The 19206-nt window shown below is 38.1% G+C and overlaps 1 protein-coding gene across 1 annotated transcript in view; it reads left to right on the top strand.

Annotated features, from left to right (window-relative positions):
- crhr1 (corticotropin releasing hormone receptor 1) overlaps positions 1–19206 on the top strand; it is a 101318-nt gene that overhangs the window by 37437 nt on the left and 44675 nt on the right. Inside the window, exon 6 of the mRNA XM_053515274.1 lies at positions 9440–9546. Coding sequence (XP_053371249.1) covers positions 9440–9546 — 107 coding nt within the window. The remainder of the gene's footprint in view (positions 1–9439; positions 9547–19206) is intronic.

Here is a 19206-nt window from a genome sequence, read left to right as displayed (position 1 = left end):
TCATTTTAAATTAATTAAAATGTACTATTTTTACTATTGTTTATCATTATGTATTTTTGATCACCTTACATATTTTACTTGGGTTGAAATGCAGCCTTTGCATTTAAATACGCTGATATACGAATAATATTTTTATGTGTCCAGTTCTTTGCAACTCCATGATTGTTTGGAGGATAAAATAAATCGTACAGTAACTTTGTTTGCCATTTTTCAACATTACAGACATCCAGTACCCATAGTGTATAGTATCTTATATTAAGTAGCATACAATCTGAAACTGAAGTAGACTTGACTGGGGTCATACATTATAACAGAAAAAACACATCCTATGAGTAACATTTGAAAAGCCCTGTGATGTGAACCTCTACAAAACTTTCACCACTTGTTTACTTTCTTGACCAAAGTCCTCCATATATGGTCACTGTCTTTTGGTGTATGGCTCCTCACATGCAGATCATGGTCATATCTCTTACTTTATTATTATAATTATTATTATTATATCATAAAATTTAAGGCTTCTCCAATTTTGGCCTTTTTTTCAACACCAAACCATGATTGGTTCTTTTCTAGAACTTTGTCCCAGACTTGTTTTGATAAGTTTTTTTTCATTGTCCTGATGTTTTTGATTAGATATGATCTTTATCAAAAACCCTGGAGACATTCAGAAATGTTTTATGTTTATTCTATTTGTGCAAAAGGTTGACTACACTGGGAAAAAGGAGTATGTGGTCTAGTCAGATTTAAAAGACATTATTATATACAGTTTATATAACAATATTAGGTTTCTCATCAAAATGTAAAATTATTACCTATAATAAATAAAAAATTACTAAATTAAACCAATTACCTGAAATTCCATGAGGATGTTGGCACTGATGGGAAGTATTACTGTAGTGTTAAAAGTGCAAAGTAAAAAACTTGCAGTAGTAATGTTGCAGAATGTCAACATGCCTTTGTTTTATTTTATTCACAGTGTTGACAATGCATGATGAAATCATGTTGGGGGTACAAAAAAAGGATCAAGTCAATGTAACACACTTAATGTAAATCGAATTTGTATTTTTTGTTATGTTGATAAGTAGTTATGTGGCGTCTGATACAGTAGCTACTGATTGCACCAGAACTGATTTAAGAGTTTCACAGCATTAAAAGTAAATACTGTACTACAGTAAATGCAGTCACTTTTTTATTTTTTGGTGAAATAGTTTTGTAAACTATATTATACTGGCTTTTGTGTATTTTGTGGGTTTTGGTGGCACTATGACGCATCTGGTACTCTGGGGCATGGCTCTTTTGGCTTGTGCTGTAGTGTCTGGCTCCAGGTCGTTGGGAGCTGTGGGTTGCAGGGTTGGGCCTCTTTGTCGGGCATATACCATGGGTGCTTGATCAGATCTGCGAAGTTTGGAGGCTTTGTTGGTGGTCTTGGGCCCTTAATTATTTACTAGTAAACTGGTGACAGGAACATGGGCACCAATTCTCATCCATGCCCACAGACTGGCCCTTGGTCCCTATGGGCATGGGTGAGCCTTGGGTGCCCATAATCCTGTCATCAGTTTACTGGTAAATAATTAATAATCGAGGTTAATGTGTTGCCGTTTTGTTGTGTTGATATTATGTCTGATCAGTGTACTACAGAACATATACAGTACTACAGGCAAATTAAATCGTATATTACTACTGATATCTTAAATCTGTTTAAGGGACAGAGTAGGGAAAGTTGGCATGCAAGATTACAGCAAGTTAATATTATATTCACATTAAGAAAGAAAAATTCTAAATATTTTGAGCTGAATCCTTAAAAAAGTAAAGGCTCCGGGCCACTGATCAGAATGCCACGAGTCAACAGTGCCAAGCTGCCAAGGTCATGCCCCTGAATAAGACCATTAACTTACCCTTTGACCTTGTCCTCTAATCACAGCCTACTTATGACCTGTACTGTATTTGTATTCTGGCTAGTAAAGCGTGTATTCTTTATCTACCCACATAAAAGCAATAAAAATGCTTTTCTCATTGTGCATGATTATTGTCTGTGGGATTTGTCGTTGGATGATACAATACAGTCTCAGATATTCTGGTAACATAAAAATAACTGCATAATTTTGTTTCTTAGTTGTTGTTTTTTTGTTTTGTTTTTCAAAAATTGGGGAAAAAATGTTTTGCTCGTAGCTGTAAAAAAAAATATCAGATTTTGAGCAATTTGCTTTGGGCAGCTTTATACATAAAATACCCTAGGCATGAAAAAAAAATGTAGCTCTCACCCAAGCATCTACTGTATACCTATGATCGATGTCTGTTTGTTTCTATTCATTTAAATGTTTGATTTTGAAGAGCTGGAGATATCGATTGGTTTGGTGGAACTGTTGAAAATGTCTTCCCGTTTTGTTTTGTTTTTTTAAACAAGTCTGTGCAAGATGAGTAATCAAAATTAATAAATCCGCACAATCCTCACACCTGATGGATCTGAGAACACCTTGGCAGGTAGTGTCTGAGCCGAAATGTCATTCTATTTACATAAAACGCAGCGAAAAACAAGATCAAAAAATGTATCGAAAACTGGCAGAATTCCTTTTAGCATAAACATACTGTATATGCTTGAGAGATATTTCATCGTGCTTTATGTTTTATCTGGATACCAGGTTTTATTGAATGGGAAGAAATTGTACTGCATGTCACAGCTGTGCTCTTGATCCAGCTGCACAAATAACCAGGCCAAAAGCGAGACAATTGGTTCGTGCTCCACTTCGTCTTCTGCTTCAGCTGAGGGAGTTATTTGTTTGTTTCCCTCCCTCTTTCTTTCTCTAAAGAATTTTTCACTCGAGTAATGAGGTCACTCTGATTAATCGGGAGGTCCGGATTAATTTTGTGCAAGACAAATCACAGGTTTATATTAAAGTTTTCTGAAAAAGGGAAGTTTTTTTGGAGTCTCCACTGTTGGCATGTAGTAGCGGTCGAAGTATAGCAGATATTTGAAGTTTTCTAACATTGCAAAGTCTTTACACTTCAAGAGAGAGTATTATAGAGGCGAACTGAAAGAACACAGTTGATATCGTCTACAACATAAAACAGAAGCTCAGACTGTCCACAGACAACTTTAAACAAACCTATAAATGGATTTTGGAAAAGTTTAATGCTTTAGTAAATAAGGGATGAAGATCTTTAAGATGTGCTGTTAATGGAAACTTTGTTGCGACAGTACTGAATGGGAAGATATTGTATGATATTTGTATCAGGCAGCATCAGTACATGTGTTTATTCTTGCTGCTGCTGGACAACTCACTCTTACTCACTTTCTTATCGGCTTTACCGCTTTATCCTGTGTTCAGGGTCGTGGGGGGCCTAAAGCCTGTACCTAGAGACTTAGGGTACGAAGCAGGGTACACCAAGAACAGGGTGCCAATCCATCTCATGGCACACACACATACACAAACATGTATTACACACTACGGGCAATTTGGGAACACCAATTGGCCTAACATGCAAGCCTTTGGACTCTGGGAGGAAACCGGAGTACCCGAAGGAAACCCACAAAGCATGGGGAGAACATGCAACCTCCATGCACACAGAGATGGGAATTGAGTCTGGAGGTGCAAGGGGACAATACCAACCGCTACACCACCATGCCGCCTACTTTTGTTTAAAAGGTTTATTTTTTTTATTATTTTAATGTTGTTTTGTTGTTGTTGTTTTTTTCCCCTAAGTACTTGTGTATGGTTTAGTGTGTGCTGCTGCAGAACTACTGTACAATTTTCCTTAATATTAAGTTAAGTCTAGTCAAGTCTGGTCTTGGGCAGGGGTAGCTTAGAGGTTGGGGCATTGGACTACTGATCGGGAGGTCCCAAGTTTAAACTCCTTCACCAAACACCACCAAGTTGCCCCTGAGCAAGGCCCGTAACCCTTCACCTGCTCAAATGTGTAATGAGAAAAATGTAAGTCAGTCTGGATAAGGGTGTCTACCAAATGCTGTGATGTTTTTGCCTAATCTATTACAAATTGATAATATTCCCATAACAGTAAGTCATGTAGTGTTTTAAAACATGCTTCTTGCAAAAGATTCAGTAAAAGAAATAATAATGCTTCTACAGTATAGACGTTTAAGGATGAGCATTTCAGGCTTTCTAATTAAAAAGTTTGGAACTCTGTATACCCTCTTGTTGCTTCCTCTATTTCCCAGGTCATTTAAGCACTTAATTTCTTTTGCTAATCCCATGAGGTGTCCAAACATAAAAAAGCACTTTCACACATGGTAAGGCTGATGCGCTCTCAAGGATTATGGTAAGGCAAAAGGCATGACAATGGGGCCCGTGAGATTTGTCATTCCCTAAAGTGACACGGTGCTAATGCAATACTGGATTAAGCATGACCCCAGGTGCTAGTGAGAGACTGACAGCAGGTCTTGAAGGATAGTAACATCCGCTGAAAGATATAGGATGTCATGTCTACTGGATAAAAGGTCTGTGAAGGTTTAGCTTTGAAAATTGTAGTAAAGTAATGAAGTGGAACAGGTGGCTTGAATTCATTTAGGATATTGGATTAGTGCAGCCACGTCAAGTATGGTAAAAGTTGTCTACATGAATTTGTCTGGAAGTTACTGTAAGTCAAGTCATCTGGACTTATTTTGTTGGTTTGAAGAATTTCACAACTTGTCCAATTAGCTTCTTCAGTTTGAGAAAGGTTGGGTAGGAACCCCAAATATATTTTCCAGAAACTTGAATAGGCTTCTTGATGGACAATATTGAAAAAGGAAAGTATGTACACATACCTTAGAGGCATTAGACATGACCTGTCTACCAGTTTTCCATGCTGCCCTTTTATCCCACCCCAAGATGCCTGCGAACTCTTCACATGTCTACCAGGGAGGCCAAACCTTTTGACCCCTTCCGGGTCACAAGGGAGTACAGGACATGTGACCCTTACATGCTAACAAATCCTCCCGTTACTTTCACCTTCTACAGTACATTGTCCATCAGAAGACTATTTATGTAAGTTGAGAAACAGCCCTAGGAGATATATTTGGTGTCCCTAGCAACTTGAAAGAAAAGTTAAATATTTTGAATCAACCAAAGAATTCCAGTTGACATTACTCAACTTTCAGACTTTGCATGTACACAGTACCGTCATACTATCCTGGAGCTTAAAACTCCTTGGCATCATGCGCCATAGTGCTGCTTTATTTGAGGGTACTTCTTAACATGGATGAAGAAGCTTAATGAAGGGGAGCACATTGCTTTTGTTAAAGGTGTCATTTCTGTAAATATTCTAGTTGGGAGCGTGACTATTAACAGCGAGAAAGGGAATTTTTAAAGAGAATTCCAGAGTTGGGTTTGACGAAAGCATGGTGTATCGCTTGTGATGGAGACTACTGTATGTTGAGTAGTACAGTTCGTGCCTATGTACTGTATAGAGGAAGAGTTACTCTCCCAACATGTGCACCTAAACGACCTACAGTTAATAAAAACGTTACGCTGACTTCTGCATTGCTTTCAGTACAGCCTTCGCAGTACTTAACAAAATATTTACTCCACACAGTACTACATATTCCGGTTTATTTTATCACTCTTTATAATGTCTACACCGTTGACAGTGATTGCATGGCGCTTCCACTTTAATTCCACTCAATTTAGAAGAGTTTAACAACACATCCATGAACTTCCTATCTTTCACTGTGTCATGTTTCATTCTGACAGCCTTATGTGTTTGTCCCTTTAATTCGCTGCTGCTTCATTCAACCATGGCATGTGTTTAAGTTCTCTTATTTCAAACAGCAGAATTTGCTAGTGATAGAATGACTCACCCACATGTTTAATCTCTGCCTCAGGCAGCTGTCTAAGATGAAAGGACATTTTGTATTTGCAAGAATTTTGATGCTGGACATCTCTGATATTTGTCATTTCCAGCACTGGCTGTTTTTCACCCCTCGAGCATAAATTTACACATGATACAATGGTATTGATCAAAGGCATATTTAGTTTGCATTCCCAGTAAGGGCCTTCCTAGAAGATCAAATTTGTCCTAGTCTTGCTTGTTTGTTCTGGTCTGATTAAGAGCGCAACACCATGCCGCTATACTCGTGACATGCCCTTTATTGTGAGGAAATCAAGCAATTCTAATTATATTCAACACAGAGGTAGGCAGGCCATTCGTAATCATTTGGGATTTTTATTGTCTTGCTTAATTTTCATATGGGTTAATTAATATCACAAGGCCTTGTACTGATTTATGATTTATGGATCTATCCATTCTATCTTATTTAGCTTGTGTACTAATAAGCCCAATAAATGTGCGTGTTAATAGTTTTTAAATGTATTAATACATTTTTGTAGACCCAAGCAAACATGTGCTTCCCAGTACACAGCAGATGGTTTGTAAGGTTTCATTCTGTCGGTTTTATGTCACTCTGGAAAAAGACACGCTGAGAGTAGTTTTATTTTGGTGCTCAATAGATAAGTGGCAAAGAAAAGCCTTTAGCCCATTGGTTCTCTGTAGAAAGAGCTGTACTGCTTAGGCTACGACACTGCTTTCACATTCTTGTGAAAAAGTGCAACCAATAAGATGAGTATCACCAAAACTTTGTAGACACCTGCCAATTACATCAATCTATGGTTCTTTCCTGGATTTTTGCCATTACAATTCTCCATTTAATTCCATTGTTTGCTAAAGTTGAAGTGGAAGAGCTGAAGCGGTCTGCACAGAGCCCTGATCTCAAACCACTTTAGAAAACTTTGGGAAATATAGACTGGCCCCAAAGCCTCCTCTCCTCACTGCCCCACTAATGCACGTGTGGGCGAATTAGTAAATTCCCCAACCACTTAAGTGTAAATATAGTGGAGGATGTTAAGAGTCCATGGTTTTAAAAAAGGAGGTGGTTGAAAACCCGGTTGTGATTGTCAATAGATGGCAATATAAACTGATCAAACTAACATTATAGCACAAAACATTATGCCGAATATTCTATAGGCTCCTCTTGTGCCACCTGCGCAGCTTTGGCCTCTTGGTGGCTTGTATCTGTAGGGCGCCTGGGAGTGTGATGTGGGGTCTGGCTTCAGGACGTTGGATCCTTTGGGCGGTGTGGGTTGCGGGGTGGGTCCTCTGTAGATCTGACTTGTTTGTCCAGTGTAACCCATGGGTGTGCAGTCAGAATGGAATTTAGTTGCCGGGTTGGCAGCCTTGGGCTCTTTTCCTGCTGGGCCACATGAGCAGAGGACTGTGGTGCACTTGGTGTGCTGGTACCTTTCTATCAAGTCTAACGTGTACTATTTGTATTGGCCTTTCTGTGGGATTGGAACAGACAAGCTAGTCTTTGCTTCCCACCGGCATGAATGAGCCTTGGGTAACCATGATCCTGTCACCACTTTACTGGTGTACTATTGATAATCAAGGGTAATGGTTTAATGTTTTGTGGTGTCTATGTAATGGCTGGTCAATGCAGAAATGCAACAGTTTCCCAGTTTAAAAAAATCTAAATTTTATATGCATTCTTATATAGCACCTCTTCGACCTTAAGACAGAAACACTTATTTGTACTGTGAATCTTTTTGTGCGCCAACGCTAAACATTGATCTGCCCTAAGGCAGTATTTAACTCAGAGTACTGAAGTCCTCCGATAATAAGGTATTTGCATTTAGTTTCATTCATACATATACTGTAAGTTACATAAATTTTCTGGCATCCACTTTTTGTCTATGATTAAAACTATGTTTTAATAATAAGCACCAGCAGGGTCCACCTTAGGGATCCGCTCTTCTAAGAGCCACAGGGAACAAGTGACGTATTTATGCAGCGGGAGTTCACAGCCTAAAGGCGCCTAAAGGGGGTATTGGCCCCTGTGTCTCTCACACGCACATGAAAACCTGCTTATTACGTGTTCAGCATATGCTTCCTCGGATCCAAGACTGTCATGTGCACTGGGCCACAGGGCAGATGATGAGCGAGACTGTTTGCCAGGACACTAAACAGGTGCCCACAAATAAATTACAGTCTTTCAAAACACTATGACTCAAATAAATGTGAGCTTTTCAAAACATTGGGAGACATCGTTCCTTAAAAAAAAAAATAATAATAATCCTGTCAGCCAAATAACTAGAGGTCGCTTCCAATCATCATGCATTATATCTGATGCAAAGCAGTGTAATGTGATCTCCATCCAGCAGAACTTTAGTTACGACATTTATAATACTGTTATTGGCTCGGTTGTGCGTTCAGATCACAATATGATGACAGCGTAAGTATGATAATGTACTGCTCAAAAAAATTAAGGGAACACTTAGACCCGGGCTAACTGAACACCCCTGGTATTTGTACAGTATGTGTGTAAGTCAAACCAGGACTAAGTGTTCACTTTATTTTTTTAAGCAGTACAGATAACATGATAAAATCTTTATGTGCATAATACAAGGAACTTATAAGTGTGCAAATTTTTTTTACAAAACGCTCAAATAATAACACAAAGTCCAATCTTTATGCTTTCTAGTAAACCGAAAGTTTTTCTATTTAGATTAGCCTCATTAACAAATCTTGTTCCTATGTCCAAACAGCTGTTTAGTCCCAATTGCATTGTGTGTGAAAATGCTCACTTTCACTAGTAAACGTAGCTGTGATTTTTATTTATTTTTGGTTTTTTTTGCAACATTTCCTGCAAATTTCTTAGAATGCAACTTCATTAAATGTGCAAGTGATCCCAATAGCGGTCATTTATGATTTTTTTTTTTCTGGACACATTTCTTCTACATAGTTGAGAATCACTATCCCTCCAGGTTTTAACAATGTGTGAGACAGTTCTTCACTGCTGCATGATGGTCCTGTTTTTTAAGACTGTTTTAAATTTAAATGGACTGATGCACATACTCTAAGTACATTGCAATGTATGTGCGTACAATGGTGTTCAAATTCCACAACATTCGTTCTGTGCAAAAATGCTTTCCGAAGTTCAGCTGAGACTCATACTGTCTGGAGCTTCTGCCTTCACACTGAACTAAATTCTGCTATTTTTTAAGTGATGGTGTATTTAGTACAAATTGCAATATGGTTCTGGTTAGCTACAGTATATAGCTGGTTAGCCATACCATCTCAGGTTAGCTCAGAAGCTTCATAGAAGACTGAGCTGAATTTTTAAATAATGCACGAGAGTGGTGGAGTTTGGCCATGATCATTTATATTGTACTCACATTTTGGGTGACAAAGCAGGAAATTTATAGTGTGCAAAGCAAAATAATAATAATAATAATAAATATATATATATATAGTGACCAAGACCCATGGTACTTGTAGTACTGTATATGCACATGAATTCTGATTTAACACAGACTTGAAAAACCTGAACTCTCTCTTAAGTCGATTTCATTTTTGAAACAGCAACTTTATACATACAAATTGGAGTTATTACCACATGGTTAACACTGAAAGTGTTTCTAATTATTTTTTTATTCTGGTTTTTATCCCCTAGAAAAAGAGCAAGCTGCACTATCACATTGCAGTGATTATAAACTACCTTGGCCACTGCATCTCTCTCGGAGCCCTGCTGGTTGCCTTCATTCTCTTTATGAGGCTGAGGTGAGTTCAAATTTCGCTCCTGTTTTACCTGAACTCTGGTCCTGTAGCATAATACACACATACATACAGCGTATCTAATTCGTTCACCCTAATTCAGGCATTGCACATTATAATGAGACATCTACATTGTTAATATACTGTATAACTCATTACTCCTGAACATCTGTGCTTTAAGTAGCAGCATGGGAGTCACCGTAAGTGAGGTATAGCAGGATAAAAAGATCAAATCAAGGCTGTTTTTGTTAAAGAGATCCAGAGAAAGCCAATCAGAATGGGTGAGAGAATTTAGCAGTTCGGTCCTGTGTGTTTGCCAAATCATTTGGCTCTGCTGAAATTTTACCCAAACTCTGGATCAAGTTGAGTTTAAAATGGCACTCAGCCTCTCTGCAAACAAGGAATGTAGCTCAGTGCACTTTTCTGGATCTTTGTACCGCTCCAAGTGTCCTTTTCTGCTCTTTTCTTTTAAATTACATACGAAACCTCTCAGCACTGTAGCTCTTAAAACCCAAAGCATTTTAGCCTTTTTTTTTTTTTTGCTCGGTTTTTTATTTTTGTTAGTTTTTTTTTTTCTTTTTTTACACATATAAGGCTCAGGATTTTGCAGTATAAAGTGACATATCCTTTTTTTCCCCGCACATGAGCAATATAATGTACTGAATCTAATTTAATTTTAACCAACTATACAGTATACACATGATTGTGCAAAAAAAATAAAAATAAATAAAAATGGGACATGTAGGCAAAGGAATAGCACAGATACACATCACTTGTTTTTATTGTTGTTTTTGGTTGTTTCTAGGATTAAAAAAGAATGATAATAATAATAATAATAATAATAATAATAATATGTTCATTATACATTTTTGTGGAAGTGGTAAAAAATGTACTGTTTAATGTAAGTTATAAAAGTAATCATAACTTTCGTTCTACCTGACACATCTGAAAACCCAAATGCACAGCTGGAATGTCTGACGCCTTACCATTAAGGCATACTAGCAATATAAGCACATATAATTTTTTTTTTTAATCATCATTGACCTATGCTGTGTTGCCGGCACGGATCTGTGCCACTTAACTTGTTAAGGTTTTAAAGAAAAAAAAACTGGGGTATGTGTGTGTGTGTGTGTGTGTGAATTCTTATTTTGACTATTCCTCAACCTCAGCTAATTTAAAATGAGTTCAAAATGAGCTGAAACTAATGTAATATAATTTTAATAATAATGGACTAATATGTAGTCTAATTTGGAATGAATGAATGAATGAATTAACACTGTAAATGCATTGCACAGCTCTACAGGTTTCTCCCACAAGCTTTATCTACAGTACTCTACAACCTCCTGCTTGGACAGTCATAAAAATAAAACATCCCACTTTGCATCCTGTAGGATCCCGGCCTCGCCTAGATGCCCTGGAAACATTTCTGTGATCCACTCTTACTCATATATGTATCTGTTTAGAACACATCTCTTCACTCCTCTTATGTATTCATATTCAGTTACATCTCTACTACAAACAAAGACCAGGCTAGCAATGTTTTCCTCCAGCACAACAGTCGAATTTCAACATACTAATAAGACCCATGCCGGAGATAATCACTGCCATAAACAGTACCATGGCATTAACAGCTAGGCATGGCTCTAAGTTTAGACTTCACGGGTTGCCTCCCAGTACTCGAATTATCAGCACAAGGAAGGTCAATGAAGGACTCCTCCTTGGCTACATCTCAAGATCAATGTGAGAGAATTCCAGAAATAAAGTGCACTTGGGCGGAAATAGCCACGCAGGGCGACTCTTTGCAGCCTGACGCACAAAACATACACAGTCGCATCAGTATGTCCTTATTTAGTGCTCACCTTTCTAAATGCAGTACTCTGCAAAAAATTAAAACAACCCCTTATTTCTTTATATTTCGCATTTAAAAAGATAATCTTGTATTTTTAAAGTACTGTAGTCATAAGGAACAGTTCTCCAGGCTTCATGATGGACTTTTTATCGCTCGTTTTCAGTCCAGTGTTTGTACCTGAGCAGTTTCACAGAAATGTTTTTCCTTTGTTGAGCCACACATTAAAAACAAGGCATGATCCAGTGAGAAACAGATGATCAGGCCGTGATTAGTATACCAGTGATGGTATAGGGAAACGAGGCTGCTGCTGAGATAAATGACAAATTTTTAGATCAAGAATGTAAAACTCTTTACATTCTCATTTTATTTATTTGAATATGAACAAATGACTAAAAAAAATTTCCTGGTACAGTACAGTACTGTATTTATGTTGCTGCACTGATGTTATATGGGAATAACTGGCATAAGAATCATTTCAACATTCCCACATCAACCAATGCATTCAAGTAGAATTATGGTTATGGCTTATTTTTCTATCTTTATAACTAATTAAAAATTATAAATGTTACTACTATTAAGGATGTTCTAACACTTAACATGGACAATTATTCTGTTTATCCAGTAAACAAATATTTTTTACTGATTGACTATCCTAACACAAAGTACATCAGAAAGGTAGATTTCTTTTTTTTTGCTTTTTGGCTTAGTTTAAGATGTTGCTGAGCTTTGATCAACACCACAAATAAAAGTCGTGCAATAAGAGCTGAGCTTCTGGGTATATCTGCATTATTGGAGATTCTGGGGGTTGGAGATTCTGGGAGATAAATAATAAAAACAAATATACAGTATATTGAGTTTTTTGGTTTTCAAAATTAGTTCCACTTGATTAATCTGGTCAAGAAATCTCATCTTATGTGGAGTCAGATGACTAACCTCTCTCTTTCTCTCTCTCTCTCATAATCAGTACATTATAAAGAAACTTAATCAGTATAAACATATACAGTACTTACTCCAGTTTTGGTCTCGTCTTTGCTGTCTTGATGCGGTGTAATGAAATAATCGTGCCACCACATCCAAACCACCATTATATATCCGTTTCTGGACTTAAAGACTATAAACAGGAAGGCGAAAGCTTTTACAAGATTCATTTGTGTTTTTTTTACAGTAGATGGTTGCCTATATAGAGATGCTTGTCTGTGTTTCCACAAGTTTATGATCCCTGTTGAGTTATGGAACCTGTTTAAGAGCTCTGGAAGCTGGTACAGATGCCGAGTGGCATATGGTGCTTAGGCAGGAGTTACTTTTTTAATAGTACTGTGTGTCTTTTACTAGGATACAAGATGGTGAACAAATGGTGCCAAGTACACAACATTAAACCAATAGATGAATAAGTCTTATGAATAGGCCTACATGAGCCCTGAATGAGTGATTGATTGTTGATCGGAGGTCCTACCACGGTCATGCAAATGGGAATAAATACAATGTGGGATGTGCTGGATGATTAATGTCATTCCTTGGAGGCACCACTTTACAACTTATAGGATCTGCTGCTAACTGCTTGGTGCCAGATACTGTACCACGGTATGACTTCAGCGGCCTACTGGAGTCTCTACTCTACAGGTCAGGGCTGTTTTAGCAGAAAAAGATGGACCTACTCAATATTGGCAGGTGGTCATAAGGTTATGGCTGATCAGATGCTGCATCCTGCTCATTACTGTATGTTATTTACTTATCAACTATTTTTAAGTATCATGATTATGTTGATTGATTAAACTTGATTAACTACAGTAATGATCCCACACATACAGTACCATAATATACTGTATAATATTAACTGTATTATACAGTATGTAATGCATGATGTGTTATTCTCTTGAATTACCATGCATTATGTAATGTTTGTGTAGGCATATTCTCACAGAAGCAGTAAGATTAAAGAGCAATCCTGAATGAAATTTTGCTTTTATAAGACAGTGACAGTTGGATGAAGCAGCGTGGGCACACCAGGACCGAAGTGTGCCCTGCTGCGGTTGTTTAAGACATATCTGCAGGCGTGAATCAAGGGGGAAATGCCAGCGTTCTCGCTCTCACTCAGGCATTGAACTGTAAAGAACAGAACGAAGACTCAGCGAGCGGTTCAATAAACGCCAACCTCACACAACCTCAGGTCATGACTGCGGTGACAAGGAGCTGTCTACTTCCAGTGTTTCATTTCCCAGTTTGTGACAAGTAGGTTGCTTAGCATGACACTGAAATGGCTGTGTGATGTGGAATAGAACACAAGAATATATGCGGCAGGCAGAAGGAATTTTTTTCTGCTTACTGTAAATAAAGCAGATAAAATGAACAGGGACAAATTATATAGACTGATTTTTACTCCATGTACATAGGGTCAAACATGGGACAACACCGATCTCCTTCCTAGACCTAAACTTTCCTAAGAATTAGGTCATGGACATAGATAGGTTGCCCCCCAAAAAAGGTTGCATTGTTAATTAGGGGTTAAGTTGTTGGTTCAAATAAAAAAATAACGATAATAATGACCATAATCAAAAATCACTTAAATGCCTGGTAAAGTCGTATTGTCATGGCTATGTTTAATAGTGACAGTAATTGCATTTCTACAGTACATGCACAATGCAATGACAAGTCCCAGAATTTGGACTAAACTGAAACTAATCAGAGAAATATGACCCAAGTTGTTAGGAAGCATAAAGATTGAAAAATAGAAAAAAAAAAAAAAAAAAGTCATGCATCCAGATTAATTATATTCCAGACTGATGGGTGCATCAGGGTAAAAAGGAAAATTCAGGAAGTGCTATAAGCATCATGCATAGTGCTCACTGTACTGTACAAGCCTCTGGCAACTTCTTGACTTTCTTGCTTTGCAATAAAATAAAGTCAGCCGACGGCCTGACTGTACTGAATGTCCACGTCACATCTATGGAACTGTCCTACCCTTATAGCTGCATTCCAGGGCATAAACTATATTTTAAAAAATGTTGCAGGTAGTTTGAGAAATCTTTCACACATGAATTATTCACCACATTGCATGGCGTAATCAAAGTTGAAAGTGGTGGAACAAAATACTAGTGTGTGCAAGATTTCTTTGGCCAGGCAGTGTTTGTTGTTGTTGTTACTGGTGTAGGATGATCCTTGTAACAAATGCATTTGCATAGATTACACACAATACATAATGTAGTAATATGGAAATATGTCAAAGTATAAATTAAAGCACATGCAGTAATAAGGACAGGACAGTTATTACTATATAGGTACTATAGTTTTTTTTCTTGCTTGCCATGCGCTTTATTTTCCACCCAGTTCCCAAATCCCTGCTAATAAATGTAGTGCTGGAACTAAACCTAGATAAAAAGGAAAGTTTTTGCAGGAATAAAACCTGTGCCATGTGCGAAAGACTAACAACAGCAACAACGTAGAGCAGTAAGAACATTAAAACTATTATAAATATAATATAAAAAAATAATAATTCTTTCGGATTCTTGTTTAAGACGGCACGGTGGTTTAATGGTTAGCACTGTCACTTTGCTCCTACAGGGTCCAGGTTCGATTCCCACCTCGGATCTGTGCGCATGGAGTTTGCATGATCTCCCGGTGCTTGATGCGTTTCCTCTTACAAACCAAAGACATGCAGATTATGCTAATTGACATTCCCAAATTGCTAATAGTGTGCTCTGCAATGGATTGCCACCCCATCCAGAGTGTACTCCGCCTCGTGCCCTAATATAGGATAAAGTGGTATAGACAATGAGTGCTTTTTGTTTTCCACTCTTAGAAATGTATTGGTTTCTAAATTTATTAAATTGAACCTAATCAGCTGAAAACTTTACATAAATCGTATTAACAAGGGCTTTGTCAATATGTGAACGTTGTTTTATTCCATAAATAGATTCATTTTTTTAAGGCAGGTTTATTTACACTGTTACTTTAGACGATGCTTCATTGATTTCCCCCAATAACTTCATTATTCTTAATACTAGTGCTATCAAGAAGAGGTCTGTTAATCAGATTTTTACGTTTCTCAAAAGGTTAATAAAGGTTAATACGGTAATTTTGCCACTGTCTGTGTTCAATACGAGGAGGTCCTCTGTCCTGCTATTTGTGGCCTTACTGACGTAGATAGGTACAGCGGGGGGAGAGCGGCAGCAGACCTCGAAACACATGGTCACTGCGTGAGGTGCTGGCATCCTGCCAACGTCCTGCCAGGCACCATGTGGACACGGACCTCTGTCTCCAACAAAGCCCCAATATGAGGTGCTACCAGTACATCTGTGCATCATGTGGGTAGCAGGCCGCTTTGGGACACCGTTTTGTAAGCGTTCCAATGCCGCAGGGACTGCACGAAGCCGAGAGGATGCTCTAAATTAGGCCTACTGCAGAGCATACAAACTGAACTGTTTTAACACACTCCTGTGCATCTGTCTTGTTTACATTCCTTTTCGGTTGGTGTTAACGTCCTGCCTTTTCCAAGGGTAAAAAAATAAATAAATAGAATAAAAAATTGGTCAGGCCTTTTGTTTTTCTCAAAGGTTATTCATGAAAGGACAGTGCGCAAGCTGAAAGAAAGCTGAAGAAACAGCGATGAAACCTGAATATTAATGGAAGGTCTGGAGCAGACAGCTGCCGTAATGAACTCTTTAATGCAGAAAAATGCTACTGGGCTTTGGAAGGGAATGGAGAAGATTTTTTTCTTTTTTTCTTTTTTTGGTTCAGGTCCTGCCAGAATGTGATGTAATCATTAGTGGTTGAGTTTGAGTTTTTCGAATTTGATCAATTATAAAGGATCTATGCACAGTATAACCCTCGACCCTGGAGGTGCAAGTGTCACCGGAATGAATTTAGCAAGTTGAGCCAGCTGTTAGGTAAGCAGACTTGCTCATGCCAAAGTGACAGCTAAAATGCAATGCTGTGGGCTCTGGCTCTGACATTCCTCCCACAGGGCCAACATCAACAACTCATCTGACAGAAACCACACCTAAACAACAAGGACAACTTTGTTTTATATGCCAAAGCCCATATGCCAAAACCAGGAAATAATGAAATTTCGAAATGATTAAACACATTTTATAGAGTACAGCAAAAACACAAATGTTAAAATAAAACAGCAGTGGCAGGGTGCATAACAAGCCTGTTTTCATGTAATTCATACCACTTAGCTTCGGCCTGACTTGGCTTGATACAATATTACATGCAATTAATCACCACTTTACTAGGAAAAAAAGGTGAAAATGGACTGTCAAAGTAACTATTTCATGGTGCACATTCAGGTTAATAGTTTGGTATTAAAACTATTAGTAGTTTCAGCACGATTTTACTACAGGCATATGAGCTAATTTCTACTAGAGCTTATAGGCTGTGCGTGATTCCTCCATATCCCTGCTAGTGTTTCACCATTAGGACTCCGAATTCCAAAAGATTGTCCATATTGACATGGATTTTTTTTTTTTTTTTACAAAACAGGCAAATATATATGTCTATACATATACTAACTGATCAACCGAACATAACACTAACAAATTCACATTGATTAGTAATTATATACAAAGAAACTGTTGACCGGATCATAGGCACCCAACCCTCACTCATGCCCGTATAGACCAAATCAAGACTGTGCAGTCTGATTCGTAGAAAAGCCAGTGCAGCACAAATTCTGGCCAAAATTGAATGGCACCAGAACACCTAAGGTACCACAGCCCCTATGCACGTCGCCCAGGTGTCCAAACCCCCCTAGATCTCAATGCAATAGAGCACCTATGCCTATGCACTGGACAACAAGCTCAATCCATGAAGGCACCACCCTATAGCCCAGCACCCCACTGATCTACTACCAATGTTCTGGTGCCAGACACTACAGCACAACCCGAGAGGCCCTGGGGAGCCAGAGCTGCCCCTGTGGCACAAGTGGAACCCAAAACCTACAGGTTGGTTTATGGATTTAACATCATTAAAAAACTGAATTTCACTTTTCTCTCAAAATGCAGTATATCTGTATACCAACCCTACCTACCTAAAGGATTCATTTTGACCTTTTAACATCTAGTAATATCACCTTTAGTGTTAGGAAAAACATTAAGGTCTTTTTGGAAAATTCCACCAAGGTTCCACCGTGCATGACGTTTTGTCCCTCAGGGTCTTGGTCAATTCTTTTACAAGATTTACAAGACTCATTTGAGTGAAATGAGTTTATTAAAACTAAAGTCAATGTTGTTGCGCCATTGGGGCACTGTTTCAATAATTGACTGGAAGTTAATTGCGACATAGACACTCCTAGAACTGCAGTATGCATTGAAAAGTTAGATTGATAGATGTGTATTGAAAGGTAACGCGCAGGATTCTAGACTCTGCATTTAGAATGAGACCATTCAAGGTTGTTTGCACAAGTCTTATCGGCATTGCCACAAATCAAACAAAAACAACGTAGTGAGATAATAAATCATTATACTGTACTATAGAAAGGTAGAAGCAGTGGCGGACTGGGACAATAATTCAGGCCGGGAATTTGACTCCACTCCCAGGCCACCTCTGCTGCTGCAGTCACCACCACCCTATTCATGTAATCTACTGGACTGATAAACTTGTAGGCTAACCCTATTATTGTAACAGGTAGACTACCAGATGCAATATAAATGAATAAAAAAATAGCCCTTAACAACTCACTAGGAATACACCATTTATACTACCAAACCAATGACAAATAGAAAATTGGCTTTTTAAAAGAGATAATAAGAGACACATTCACATGTTGAAATATTTACATTTTATGTATTTTCAGTGCTCAACTCTAGTATATCAAATGCATCAGAAACACAAACACAAATAAACTTAACAAAACCTATGACAGCGTAAGTAACAGATACCAATGTTTACTCAATTATGACATTATGTGGAACAGACCAGTAAGAGTAAACAGTAAGTAATTAGCACTACTAGTACACCAGTAGGCATTTGAATTGGGTGATACTTAAAAAAAAAAAATCTAAATCCTTAGACTGTGGACAGGCAAAATAATCAAAAGAGATATAAAGGCTTTCACTGTCTCCTTAATCTTTCCCTGAATCCTTCTCTCTCTCACATGTAGTTGCTCTGCAATATGAAATAAGCGTGTTCAATAATCTGTACTTATAATTGTGCAGCCATCAGTTGTATGTCCCCAAAATCACAGTCCTACTACTGATCTTATAAATCATAAAAAGCACATGTTGTTTAAAAAGTATAGCCTGCTGCCTGCATGTTTAGTTTTGCTTATCTTTATCTTTACCTGAAGGTCCCTGCTCTGACTCAAACGCTGAACTGTCCACCACCTCTAGCTCAACAGCAGGAGCATTTACAGCACTAGTGCTACTGCTGCTGCTTCCTTCATCACCTTTTCAGACGAAACGAGACTTGACACAGCACAGCAGCACTTACATATTGTTGCTCGTTTGTTGGTTTAGTTTTATCGATTGTGATGATCTACGTAAGTGATTTGGATGAAAGTGTTCGTCTGCCAAGTTATTATAAATATAATGTAAATGTAAAGGGACCGACCTGTTCCCTTACTGGCGAACATGGCTGGGATTTTGCAGCAGCTTGCTGCGTCTGCGGCCAGGGCTTTTTTTTTTTACGCTGACTCTCTGCTCCTCCTTTGTGTTTACGCTCCATTTTTTGAACGATTTAGTCAGATATACCCTGTCTCTGGATATGGCCAGATATTAAGCAGTGCGTCGCTGACGTTGGGTCATGTGATGTGGGAGTGTAATTTTCCCTCCTGATCTTCTAATCTTCCCCTCCGTTTCCATTGCCTGATTCGTAGATTG

This window comes from Clarias gariepinus, chromosome 16 (assembly GCF_024256425.1).
Source record: "Clarias gariepinus isolate MV-2021 ecotype Netherlands chromosome 16, CGAR_prim_01v2, whole genome shotgun sequence".
NCBI classification, from domain to species: domain Eukaryota; kingdom Metazoa; phylum Chordata; class Actinopteri; order Siluriformes; family Clariidae; genus Clarias; species Clarias gariepinus.
This window is presented reverse-complemented; position numbering and strand designations above follow the sequence as displayed.